The following is a 12,969-nucleotide window of genomic DNA, read 5'->3' as shown; positions in this document are numbered from 1 at the left end:
GTCATTTTGACTACCAGGGACTTTCCCATCCACTTCCCATGATCGCGGTGGTTTGACTCATATGGATATTAAGAATCAACTGACTTGAGAGAAAACGCTACTAAAACGTTACTGCCGTCGAATTATTACAAATTTCGCTATAAACAGACGCTATCAAATCAGTCACTAACTGACTGTTGTGACGACACAGACAACTCCCTGACAATATCGCTGAGACAGTTTATTTACAGTTGTGACGACACAGAGACAATATTGCTGAGACAGTTTATTTATTTTTGGACCACAATGCTTATATGAGACAATTTAAAATTAAACTTCTATGACAGTGCTGACATAATGAAGTGACATTATTCCGGTAGAGTGTCTCAGCCCTGCGGTCGCTCCTCGCCTATACTAAGGCGTCTTACTGGTGTTTATACGGTCAAATCTCTCTACCTCCAGTTCTCTCTCCATCAGGTATTTCAGTCTGTTGGTTTGTCGTTTGAGGGCCTCGGCGTCTCTCTCCCTCATCACCTCCTCCAACCTCCTCTTCAATGCGCCCATCACCTCTTCCTCCTGAGGTGATGGGTGGAGGTGATAGATGAGAGAGAGAAGGCATGAGCACAAAAATGCATAGGCGTGTGTGTGTGTGTGTGTGTTACCTGCAGCAGAGTGTGTAGTCTGAATCTCCCCTCTACTTCCTGTTGCAGTACATGCTGGTCCTGCTGTCTGGTGACCTCCAGAGCCGTCTTCAGGTCACACACTGTCTGCTGAAGCTCTGTACACTGCACTGCTCATACCGCACACACACACACACACACACACACACACACACACACACACACACACACACACACACACACACACACACACACACACACACACACACACACACACACACACACACACACACACACACACACACACACACACACACACACACACACACACACACACACACACACACACACACACACACACACACAGTTGTGTACCACTGACATAACGAGTGTTTCCCCTTAACACTAGCGCGTCGGAGCGGTCAGGCTGACCGATTTTGAAATTTTGAAGTGGATTTTCTTTGCCCATGAAGTCCTGAGAAAGTTCCCCTTGCATGACTTTTTCTAAATGTTCGATTCAAACCATCTGTTTTTTTTTTCATCTGAAACGTTTTGGAAATATGATTTTAGACATAATTCTACTAAAATGTCTGCTCTTTTGCGGTCCGTGGGACCGCTCTTAGAGCCCTCACCCTTTCTCCCCCACAAGCCGTGCTGTTCACACCTTCCTCCCGGCTGGAGACGGGCATTGTTCAAGCTAATGTGTCATTTGCATTCCAACCTACATGTGGAAGTCCACATGTAGGCAAACTTACATTACAAACTTACATAAACTAAATGTTGTTTTAGATGTTATATTTCTTATATGCGGTTTGCAGAAATAACGATGTCTGACTTTATTTCTCGAAACGGAAAAAGAAATATGTTGACTATACACACCATCTTTAGCATAATTATGTTGGAATAATAAAGTTTATAGCATTGTGACTATGTCGCGCATATTCATTTCATATATCAGCGCATCAAAAATATTTTTACTTTATTTTTCGGAGGGCACGCTAAACGAACAGTGTAAAAATGACATGAATCAATGACATGAATCATTCCAACGCGATAGACCTCCTTCCCTATAATGTATCCCCTCTATATAAAAATGACAATATATAACGCTAATGTCGTATTTATTTTATTGTCTCAATACAAAGATGGACAGTGTAATTGCTGCGCAAGGGTAATTAATTATAGTGACATGTGAGCGCTATATTGAATATATAGCTCTCAGATCATTCTGAAATGAAAAAGAAAATATGGTGTGTTGACTGACTGGCGTATTGTATATATTGAATATATAGCGCTCACATCGTCACTATAATTATAGTTTGGTAAACTGAAATGAAAAAGAAAATAACTTTTCTGCACGCGACCAGTGGAACTGATTTCCACGCATCACGGCTCTCTTTTTTCTCTCTCCCTCCCTCTCTCGTGGAGAGGGAGAAAATATCCAAGTAACTGACGGTGAGGTATGCGGAAGTGCATTTTAGATAACGCTGTAGCACTATTTGTGGCGGTGATGCGTCACATGACTTGATCTATCCTATGGTGTATATATAAACCGTGCTGCTGCTACGGATCTCTCTGCTGGCACAATAAATCAAATATATATAAATGACATCGATCATAGGCGGCGGCTAGGCCAGGCTTAGCCTTCCCAACAATTATGCTGGGTATTTTTAAAATATATATAGGCTAATATGTGGCTAGCCGGCCGCTCCCAAACTCCCAACTCCTTTGTCTGTAGCCTAAACTTTTCTGATTTGCACGCACGCACGCACAGCTGTCGCGCATATTCATTTCATATATCAGCGCATCAAAAATATGGTGAAATATGGTGTGTTGACTGACTGGCGTATTGTTTCCACCTATCTATTGAGCATAGCTAAATAAATACATGTTGAAAAATAACTTTGAGTTGTCCTGTCGAGTTGAAACGCTGCCTTGAATTAGTTGGAATGTGACATTTAGAAGACAATGGCAAGTCGTCAACCCCCCGCCACGGGGGGAGAGGTGTGAAGAGATGCAGGGAGAGAGTGGCCAATGGAATTGCACGAAAAACACCGGTCAGCCTGACCGTTAGCCGTCATAGTAGTAGTGATTTTAATTCAGACATGCTAGTGTTAATCAACTAGTCTGGGGTGGTCCGACATAGTGTAATTTGCACATCCACAGTCTCATAATGAACAAATATTGTTTCCGTTTGTTTGTTACCACAATACTGAGTGTTGATTTCCATAATATTGTAGCACATACAGTGGGCGGGGTCTTTGGGCTGGATCCAGGCTACATACAGTATGTATGCAGCATGAGCACACTGCAGAGTTTAAATGCCTAGAACCACTTTGGTTTGCGTGTCCACAGTTTTCTGAGCTGCAAAAAACAACTTCCATCTCACGTTTCAACAACTCTTAGGGCCAGATTCACAACGGAGATTTACGACCAGGTGTAATTGAAGTGTGTAAAGAAAGGAGTGTGTATATACACTCTACGATGAACCTCATGTGCCATTCACAAAGGGGTGCATATGTCCTTGAAAAGAGCGGATCACAGGTGTATATCATGATGAATGCGGGCGGGTGCCAAATGATCGTAAACTTAATTTGCATTGTTCCATGCCCCATTTCACACCATAAAAGGCGTCAAGCATGACTCAGCAGTTTGTCTAAGATCTGGCACCATGCCCAAGATTAAGAAAAGGAATTACAGTACAAACGAAATTGAGGTCCTCTTGGAGTGGAACGCAACAAAATAATTATTTTCTCTAGTATTAGAGATACTAATATAAAGGCTTCACAAATAACAATAAAAAATATTGCTGGAAAGAAATCACTGCACTGGTCAGTGCTGTGCAGAGGTATTTCATAATTCTACACAGGACCACAAACAAGCCCTTATAGGGCTTTATATATTCGTGTTTGCACCTTTGTATGAAGGCTTACCACTGTACTATGTACAAACTGACACTCAATCCATCAAAGGACACCAAAGAACATTTTAAGAAAATGGTCTGAACTTAAACTTTTTTATATCCATATACAGTTACATTTGTGCATGATGATTGTTTATCTTTTCTATACCATTAAACTATAAATCATTCTCCCAACGGTGAACGCATGCTCCGAGATGCACCGCACCGCATGAACAGAGGCGAGTCTCTCGCAATTAGGGTTGGGATTCGGAACCGGGTCCGTTTCAGACCCGGTTCCGAGATTGCGGAACGGGTTCCATCGTTTTTTTATTAACGGTTCCGCAAACGATTCTCATTAGTCTTCATTTGGCTCCGCTGTGTGACTGTCTGTGTGCATGCATGCAAGTGACTATGGTGACGTCACCCGTGCACCTACGTGAGTGAGTTAACCCATTAACTGCCGCCATTAATTAATCCCTCGATTGCGTATTGCCATGGTTTAATCACGCGTGACACTTACTTTGAAGAGCCAAATATCCGTATCGCATTTTACTATGAAACCATTCCGTGTGTGTTGACGAAGCTGGTGCTCGTTCTCTCGGTCGGTGGTGGAAAAAGTGGACCGCGAGTATCACAGCGCCTGCTACAGGCCGTTGAAAACGCTTGTCTGGGACAAAGCGTCCTCTGCAATGTCGCTTCTGTGAGATAAAGCCGTCTGAAAACAGAGCCGGCAATGTTAGTGGATGCGCGCGCATTTTCAAAATGGCCGCGCCCATTGTGTCAGAAGCATAACAAAGCTAACGGACGGTAGATTTCGATACGATCGTATTAAAACATGCATTAATGAATACATCGCTTTTAAAACGGCTTTTCCGTTTGTGGCAGGCTACAAGATTCTACGTGTTAATATTCCTATGTTCCTGGCGGGTAAACGATTAAGTGGGGTTGTGGACATTTTCAATCCCACCGGCTCAATTTGCGCAGTTGCGTGGCTGAGCCAACCTAATTGATTTGACCTGATCTATTTTGCACAGCACACTGATGGTGCAATTAATTGAGCAGGTGTGTAACATTCCAACAATATACAGTAATAAATATGAAAATAAAAGATCTGAGGAGAACACAATTTCCCCTTCTGTGCTGCAGTGGACATTGCACGTGGAGTCTCTCTCTCTCTGTCAGAAATCATTGCAGGAGCGGGCAGGATTGGCATAAAAACATACAAGGCCTACTGTTAATGTAGCCTAGTGTTGGGCCTACAAATGAACGGTCCTTTCAGTTTGCTGCTTAAAAAGAACAGATCTACATCGCATTTGGAAAGCAAATGGAACAATATGGACAGGTCATGGACACAGGACAGATTTCCCAGACCAGAGTTTTGCCTTTTGTTTTTTAGGTATTAATCCGTTTCGGATCATTGATCTATACATCGGAAAAGGCAAGCTATCCAGCTGGCTGTTTCCTCACCAACTGGTAAGAGTTATCAAACTATTCTGTGTGGCATCCATGTGATCAATATACATGATATACCACGGCACAAATGGAGGCAGTTAAGTGCTCATGCAGTGACATTAAGGCACGATGGTCTATTTAAATTCAGAACTTAATTCAGTTCTGAATGCTATATAGCCTACAAAATAAATACAAATACAAACCAGTGGAATTTGCATCAGCATAACATAAGCTAAGCAGGTGACACATTTTCTTCTTTTACGTATGTGTGTTGTCAAATGCTGTGCACAAATTTTCTTTTAGGTTTTTTGAGGTTTTGACTATTAATTAATTCAGCATGAAGACTAAAGCATTCTAAATGCATATACGCATGGCTTGATCACTGGTACACCACCCTCTGAGCTGACTTGGAAATGAGCAGATTTCACGACCAATGTCCGCCAACGCCAACGTCACGGCCATGTTCAAGTTCATGAATTTCACACGTAATGTGGCAATCCTCGTAAATGTCCGTACACTCACAATATGAGCGTAAACGGCGTTGTGAATCTGGCCCTTAGAACGAATAAAGATCTGGGAAGGAAGTGCTAAGTGTTTACTATCCTCTATTAATGCTACCTATTCTAAAGCAGACGAATAAGGGCCCTATCTTGTGCGCAACCTTAACCCTTATCCCAAAAAACGGTCAGACCTCTCAGTCATGCTAGTGCACTTCTTTGCCAGTTTTTACTACTTAGTTCAAATAGCCAATCTGCAAGCTCACAACTTGTGATGTAGATCGGCTAGTTGAACTATTTTTTTAAAATAGTAAAATATGGCTAATATAATATGTTTAAGGATAAGGGGTAAGGTGATAGTCCTATTTTCGTCACTGCCTTACCCTGAAACTTATTTTCCTTTTTTACCATTTTGAAAAATATTGTTTAATAGTTCAAATAGCTGATCAAGCTCACAACATGAAAAATGTAAAATGTTTTTCAAAATAGTAAAAAAGGCAAAGGATAAGAGGTATAGGCGAAAATAGAGCCTTATCCACTGCTTTAAGGCTGCTGAATTACCAGTCCGTGTTTTATTCAGCAAGACTATTTTAAATGAATTTGAGAGGGATTTTTAATTATGTTGCAATAATTTGGGATTACATTTAAAATTTCTCAAGACCAAAACACTAATTCTACTCCTGATAGAAGTGTGTACAGCACAATAAACGCTTTGCTTTTAGTATTACGGAAACAATATTACTTTCTAGCATAGATAGATAACAAGGATGTAGGATTAGGTCTATTTGGGGAGTTGGCAACCATTTGTATAAGTGAGGTAAAGCAGGATTAGAAAGTAGCATATCTGCAATGCAAACTCAAAACGTGTCGCTGCGTGCCGAGTTTCCAGCTTTTGTGTGACGCTGTAGTGTGACTGTGATCATTTACGAAAAAACACAAAAAGTTAGAATATGGAGACAAGAGGTTTCTGCCCGACTGCAACCATACCATACATACAGTATGGTATGGTTCATTCATTATCAGGGGTGTTTGAGACCGGCATCCAGGGCCGGTCCTGAGCAATCTGGCCCCCCCAAAGCAGGATTTTTCACGGCACCCCCAGTAAATATCCAGCATTTCCAGCAAGTGAAGAAGTTCTATTTTTAGTAGTGATAGAATTACCAGACAGTTTAGCAGCATGCATCTTCTCCACAGTCAGTTGATATTCCAGGCTTTGTCTCACAGCTTCTCCTCTCTCCACCTCATACCTCAGTTTAGCAATTTTATGCATTTTATGCATTTGAAAACATGGACATTCTGCATAATGAGTACTTTCTACTTTTGGTACTTAAAAGTACATTTTTAAGCCAATAATACTTCAATAAGTACAGAATTCTGGACTTTTACAGTTACTTGAGAAAGACATAATTTGAGCACTTTTTACACCACTACTGAAAAAGGTTTGTAAATTGTACCTCCTGAGAATGTCGGGAGATCAGGTCTAGTTTGTCTTTCTCCAGCTGTTGAACCATCCATCTCAGACCATCCTCGTCCTCAGTCCTCTCCGCGTGCCGCTCCTCCTGCATCCCGTCTCCTCCTCCTCTTCCCTAGGTGATGATTGTCCATGTAATAACATATACTATAATAGAGTGTTTATAGTTAACTAGACCTGTGCCCGTCGGCCACCGGCCTACTTGGGAACGATGCAATTTAGTTACCGTACTAATAATACCTGTTGTCATAGCACCCGTTTTTAACTCCCGTCTGTGTCCCTTTTGTGCCCATACTGTATATGGAGATTTCTCTATGCCTGTAGTGATTGCCTCTGAAGAGTGCAAACTGTGAAAAATGGACTCCAAGCAATCAAATGATGAGGTGAGGGGACATTGGCTCATTATGTCCACTGGCAGAGCCTGACCAGAGCCTTTTGTGGCATTTCTGGACAACGGTGTATCTCACAGACTCAAGGCCGCAGGGGGTGTGGAACGTGTGTCAAATTTGAAGTCTGTGTCGACTGTCGGTGGATTACAACCGTACACACACACAGACAGACAGAGACGTGGTGCATTTATAGTTAGATGTTGTAAACTATTCCTTGTCAAAAAGTGCCCCCTTTTTCAACTAGGCAGACAGACAACTGGGACTTCGAGTCATTGTACTGTTTCTCGGGTCACACGCGATGGATTTATTCCTCTCCACTCAGGCACTCACTTAGCCCGTCTCCGGACCCCCCGGGTTGAGCTCCTTTGGACCTACCACGTAGGGTCCGGTCTCACCGGCTTCAAGCGACATGGGATGCCATCTGATTTCCCCTGACTTAGCCCTGTGCTGCGGTGTGGGTGTCACGCTGACATATTCCAAACGAAGCATATGAACGCTATAGGAGACAACGAACCATCTGACCCCCCCCGCGAACGGCTCAGAAGCCGTTAAGTATTTTTAATGTTTGTACGACCGTTTTGGCAGCTCTGAAATTCTCTCTTGTTGACATCCCATTGTACCGCCTCTCGGCATCTCGGTTGGCTAGCAGCGCCTCCCTACGCGCCTCGTAGGCGCAGCTAGCCAACCGAGATGTCAACAAGGAGGGACCGAAGAGAGAATTTCAGAGCTGGCAAAACGGTCGTACAAACATTAAAAATACTTAACGGCTTCTGAGCCGTTCGCGGGGGGGGGTCAGATGGTTCGTTGTCTCCTATAGCGTCCATATGCTTCGTTTGGAATATGTCAGCGTGACACCCACACCGCAGCACAGGGGTAAGTCAGGGGAAATCAGATTGCATCCCATGTCGCTTGAATCCGGTGAGAAGGAACCCTACATAAAGTCATCAAAATGTCAGAAACTTTAACGTAGGGTTCCGAAAGGAGCTAGCACTCACTCACAGTAGCAAGATGCACAGTAAAACTAAAAGGAAATAAACCTTGGTAAATAATTCTGTAGTGTATACATCAAACAGAGCTGTCAACATATTATGCATGACGTGTAGTTTAAACTTTAAACAATACAGAACATAATAAAAGTAGCCTACTGTAAACAAGCACATAAAACGCAACCCCCAAACAAAACAAAGCTGGCTTATGCAGCACCAGCCAATTAAGCTGGGCTACGATGTCTAGACCTAATGTAGTTCACAATCACAACTGAAGCGTAAATCAGCAAATATTGACATTTGTACAAATAAATTACACAACTTACAGCAAGCAATAATCCTGTGGTCTGCTCTCTGCACAACTTGCAAGTTCGTCAACAGAATGAAGTATACAGGTGTTCCTAACTTCAATTTAATTAGGCCCAATTTTGACCACAGTGCCAAGAGAATTACACTAATACACAGCATACATGCACCACCTAGTGGCTGAACAATGAAAAGCATAAAAAGCACAATGATGAGATTATGTTCATTCCTTCTCCTCCAATGCAGTTTGTTTTTCAGTAGAGACATTGTGTCCAGCATCATGAGCCCTGTCTCGCTCAAACAGTCTCCGCATTACACTTGTTTACAATAGGGTCCACCATGTTAAATTCATCATAACATTTAGAGACATACAAATTTCTATATAGCCCAAAATAGGAAATAAGAGGTAAAAAGGGAAAAAACATATAGGCCTACAGTGAGGGTAAAAGGGGTGGGTGGGGGTATAATATTGAGTGCATAGACATTTCTGTATTAAATTGTTTTTTTTTAGTGGTCTTGTGTATCATTTTTTAGGTGGATTTTCATGAGCTGTATGCCATAAAAATCTAAATTAAAACAAATCGGGAATGCAAGTTAATTGTTTTTGAATTTATATATTACAGAAGAAAATTTACTTTTACACTATTCATCAACAACTCCCTAGCCTAACCCTGAGAAGAGCACAGGTGAGATATGTTTTTCATATGACCTGCATTGCTGATCGCCACAATTATATTGGTGTTGCTGATGATTGCTTAAACTTTAAAGCTTTCATTTGGTGCTGGAAGGAGATGAGCCAGACCCAGCATGTCCACTTTGTCCCGGATGTCACGGCAGTCCCGGATGTCACGGCAGTCAGACAAAAACGTAACCTTCCTCAGAAAGGCCTTAACCGTCACGCGGCAGGAGGCTGAGCGCTTCAGCAACTTCACCTACCTGCTGGACCATCCAGGCAAGTGTTCCGAACAAGACGTCCATCTTCTTCTCTTTATCAAAAGTGCCCGGCGCACGTGGACCGACAGAAGGCCATCAGGTCCACCTGGGGCAACGAGACGTATATTCAGCGCACCAAGCAAGTCACGGTCAAAGTGCTGTTCGCCTTGGGAGTGCCGAGCGGTCAGAAGAGCCACAGGGTCCATGAGGCTCTGGACCGGGAGGACCGCCTCCACGGTGATCTGATCCAGCAAGTTCCGCAACTTGACCCTGAAGTTGATCATGCAGTTCCGCTGGACGTGCCAGCGCTGTTCCCTGCACGCACGCTTCTTCATGACGGCTGATGACACTCTGGTCCACACTCCCAACCTGGACGACTACCTGCAGGAGGCGGCCCAGAGGAACGTCACCGACCTGTGGGCCGGCCACATGAACACTGATGGCCCGTCCGAGACAGGGGCAGCAAGTACTACTTGCCCTTCGAAATGTACCCATGGTCAGTCTACCCAGACTTCACGTCAGGGTCTGGGAACGTAGTTTCCAGGGACGTAGTGGAGAAGATCTACCAAGCCACTCTGACCCTCAATGCCACCATCCATACGTCACGCCACAGGATCACGCCTTCTTTGCAGGTGGGGGCAAGGCGCCCTACCACCCATGAATTTACAAGCAGATGATGAACTCGCATGGTCATCACGGCCAGGACATGTATGACCCATAGAGTATATATATAAGGTATGACCTCTGGAAGGCGGCAACGGACCCACAGGTTGAGCAGATAGCCTCTAAGACAAATTGCATGGCAGTGAAAATGGATCTCCTGTGTAAACCCCATTGGGGTAAAACCTACCCCTGTAAGGCAGCCTTTGTATAAGATAGATGGTGGTTAAATGTGCACGTGTGTGCAGTGTGCACATACGACAAGTGGCTTTGTTTTGCATGACATGAGTAAGACTATGATTACAAATATATATATATATATATATATATATATATATATATATATATATATATATATAAACGTTGTGTTTGTATTGTTTTTATGCCTACTGTGCAGGTAAATGGTGCATTTATGTAGCGATTTTATCCAAAGCGCTTTACATAGATTTTGCATTACATTCACTGATGGCGGAGGAAACCATGCAAGGCACCAACCTGCACAACGGGAGCAATTAGGGGTTCAGAGTCTTGCTCAAGGACACTTTGACACCAACTCTGAGGAGGAGCCCAGGATCGAACCTCACAGTTCCCATCTGGCTGCTCTACCGGCCACTCTACCCCTGAGCCACTGGCACCCTAAGGAACTTGTTTAGTCCCTTCAGGACCAGGACGGGTGAAAGAGTAGAACCACCTGGGATTCAACCATAGAGTATAAAGAAGGATAGAGACTGAACTGCTGCTGCTCTGACAAAACTCTGTCTAATCACTAATCAGCTAAGGCTGTCCCCAAACATTCGGGGTTCGAATGTTCGCTCGTTAGGGTTGGCACTCGAATCTTAATTAATGGGCTAGAACCATTCGTTTTTGTTTTTTTCTCCTTTTTTCCAACTCTAAAATATATCTCGGTGAGAATGTGATATGCTTAATAAGAGTACTATGTTCATGTTGCGTTTACATGTTCATGTTTAGATGTTATTAATCATCACAACATGAACACAACCGGTACACAATCGTTGCGCCAGTGCGCATAATGTCGGATTAATCACATTAGAAATATTATCAGTTGTGCTGATTAAATCTAACAAAACGGCCTGGCCAATCAGCAGCAGCTTCTAGCAGCAGCTTCTAGCTGATTGGCCAGGCCGTTTTGTGGCCGGGCATCAAGTCTGCCTGAGAGTTCCCAGATGGGAGCAGGAGGGGGGAACCCAGTGTACTCTCTGCTGCCCCATCTGGCGGAGTCAGGTTAGATTAAATCAGCACAACTGATAATATTTCTAATGTGATTAATCCGTTATCAAATCTTCTATTAGCGGCTAGGTGTGCTGTCATGCTCATTTCAGCACGGCTGGATATCCTATTTCAACCAATTGCTTGGTCAGTTAAATTCCACTTTTGTCTTTTTCTCCTTTTCCGGGTGACTCCTCTGTGTACCACCAGAGGGGGGCTCAAGTACCACCAGAGGTACTAGTACCAGGTAGGGGTTGGGAACCTCTGCCTTAAATTAAACACCTTAGTGGTGGAAATGCACACTTGAGCTTTATTTCATTTATTTTAAACAATATATTTATTGCATTTTTCTCAATTATATACATTTTTACTTTGAAATCATTTTACATTTTTGAGATATTTAACTTTAAGCACCCAATGCATTTGCAATGGGGTTTTCCATTGGGGAGAGAGGACACAGGAGGAATGACCCATGTACTCGTAAAGTCACTGCAAAGGTGATTTCACCCGCGTGCGTAATTTTTACACTACGGATATCTTTTTTTACACCGTACAGACCTATTTTTTTTTACAGTCTATGGTACAGACCTATGTTGTGTGATGTATACATTTTGAGTTAAGACCACTCAACAAATATCACCATCAACCCATGTCCCTCTGTAATCTAGCAATAATTAGTACAGTTGGTGGTCTAGTCGTTGGCCGCTTAGTGATGCAAAGTAACTAAGTGCATTTACTACTTACTTTCCATTTTTGCTACATCTACTCCACAATAATTACATTGACAGCTTTGGTTTTGGATTTTATACAATGTGACTTGTTATGAGCTTGTAGATCTGTAATTTTCCACAAAAAAAAACAGGAAAAAAAAACGTATATTTTTATGCTAAAACATGGGGCGGCAGTGGCTCAGGAGTGGAGTGGCTGGTAGACCATGCAGTTCCCAGTTCAATTCCGGGCTCCCCAGAGTTAGTGTTGAAGTGTCCTTGAGCAAGACGCTGTACCCCTAATTGCTCCCGATGTGCAGGTTGGTGCCTTGCATGGTTTCCTCCGCCATCTGTGTATTAATGGGTGAATGTAATGCACAATCTCTGTAAAGCGCCTTGGGTAAAGGCGCTATATAAATACACCATAAAGCAATTTTTTTACATTTCAAGCTCCAAAACTCTCCAGGAGTCTTTAGAATGCATCCTCATTCTGTTTTTTTGGCTTTGAGCCTCTATGTATTGGTTTGGTCCTTACCCCAACCTCTCTTATCCGTCATCTTCACCAACAAGCTGTTTTGGAACCATTGAATAGCCTGGACGGTTCTCCTCCTTTGTGAGATTGAATTTCCTGATCCTATGATGCCATCCTGAAACAATGTTTCAACATCATGCGTTACCTTCTTTGTAAATGCATTTAGACAAACATTGTTGATGGGATTCTCTTTTTAGAATTGGGTTTGAAAGGGCTATGGGTTGCAACATGCTCAGTATTAGTCTAAGTTCTATAGATAGGCCTACATTACAGTGTCATGAAGATTATGATTGTTGTAGATTCCAAAT

The 12,969-nt window shown here is 42.8% G+C and overlaps 1 protein-coding gene and 1 pseudogene across 3 annotated transcripts; one reads left to right on the top strand and one right to left on the bottom strand.

Moving 5' to 3' along the window:
• Nucleotides 1–283: 283 nt before the first annotated feature.
• On the bottom strand, nucleotides 284–8,763 carry LOC306939650 (uncharacterized protein). Of its 2 annotated transcripts, none has more exons than XM_079524291.1 (5): nucleotides 8,623–8,763; nucleotides 6,905–7,036; nucleotides 6,612–6,711; nucleotides 642–769; nucleotides 284–555 (listed from the first exon to the last, which is right to left on the bottom strand). In XM_079524291.1, the coding sequence occupies exons 2-5, from the start codon at nucleotides 7,013–7,015 to the stop codon at nucleotides 394–396; spliced, it is 501 nt and encodes a 166-aa protein (XP_079380417.1). In that variant the 5' UTR covers nucleotides 7,016–7,036; nucleotides 8,623–8,763; the 3' UTR covers nucleotides 284–393. The 2 variants fall into 2 exon arrangements, with proteins under 2 accessions (XP_079380417.1, XP_079380418.1); XM_079524292.1 differs by having other exon boundaries at nucleotides 8,614–8,754.
• A 572-nt stretch (nucleotides 8,764–9,335) lies between these two features.
• Nucleotides 9,336–10,321, top strand: LOC306939649 (lactosylceramide 1,3-N-acetyl-beta-D-glucosaminyltransferase A-like; annotated as a pseudogene). Its single transcript has one exon. The product of its transcript is annotated as a lactosylceramide 1,3-N-acetyl-beta-D-glucosaminyltransferase A-like (transcript).
• The last annotated feature ends 2,648 nt before the right edge of the window (nucleotides 10,322–12,969 follow it).

The sequence above is a fragment of the Electrona antarctica genome, assembly GCF_951216825.1.
Source record: "Electrona antarctica genome assembly, chromosome: 16".
Taxonomy (NCBI): Eukaryota; Metazoa; Chordata; class Actinopteri; order Myctophiformes; family Myctophidae; genus Electrona; species Electrona antarctica.
Note: the sequence above shows the minus strand (reverse complement) of the source record. Positions and strands in the feature narration are given on the sequence as shown.

Excerpts from the sequence above, each read along its gene's own strand:
- LOC306939650 (XM_079524291.1), bottom strand. The coding sequence starts at position 7,015 with ATGCAGGAGGAGCGGCACGCGGAGAGGACTGAGGACGAGGATGGTCTG. Across the intron at positions 6,712-6,904 it reads TCTCCCGACATTCTCAGGAG|ATTGCTAAACTGAGGTATGA; the intron begins GTACAATTTACA and ends AAAATGCATAAA. Across the intron at positions 770-6,611 it reads GCATGCTGCTAAACTGTCTG|TGCAGTGTACAGAGCTTCAG; the intron begins GTAATTCTATCA and ends CGGTATGAGCAG.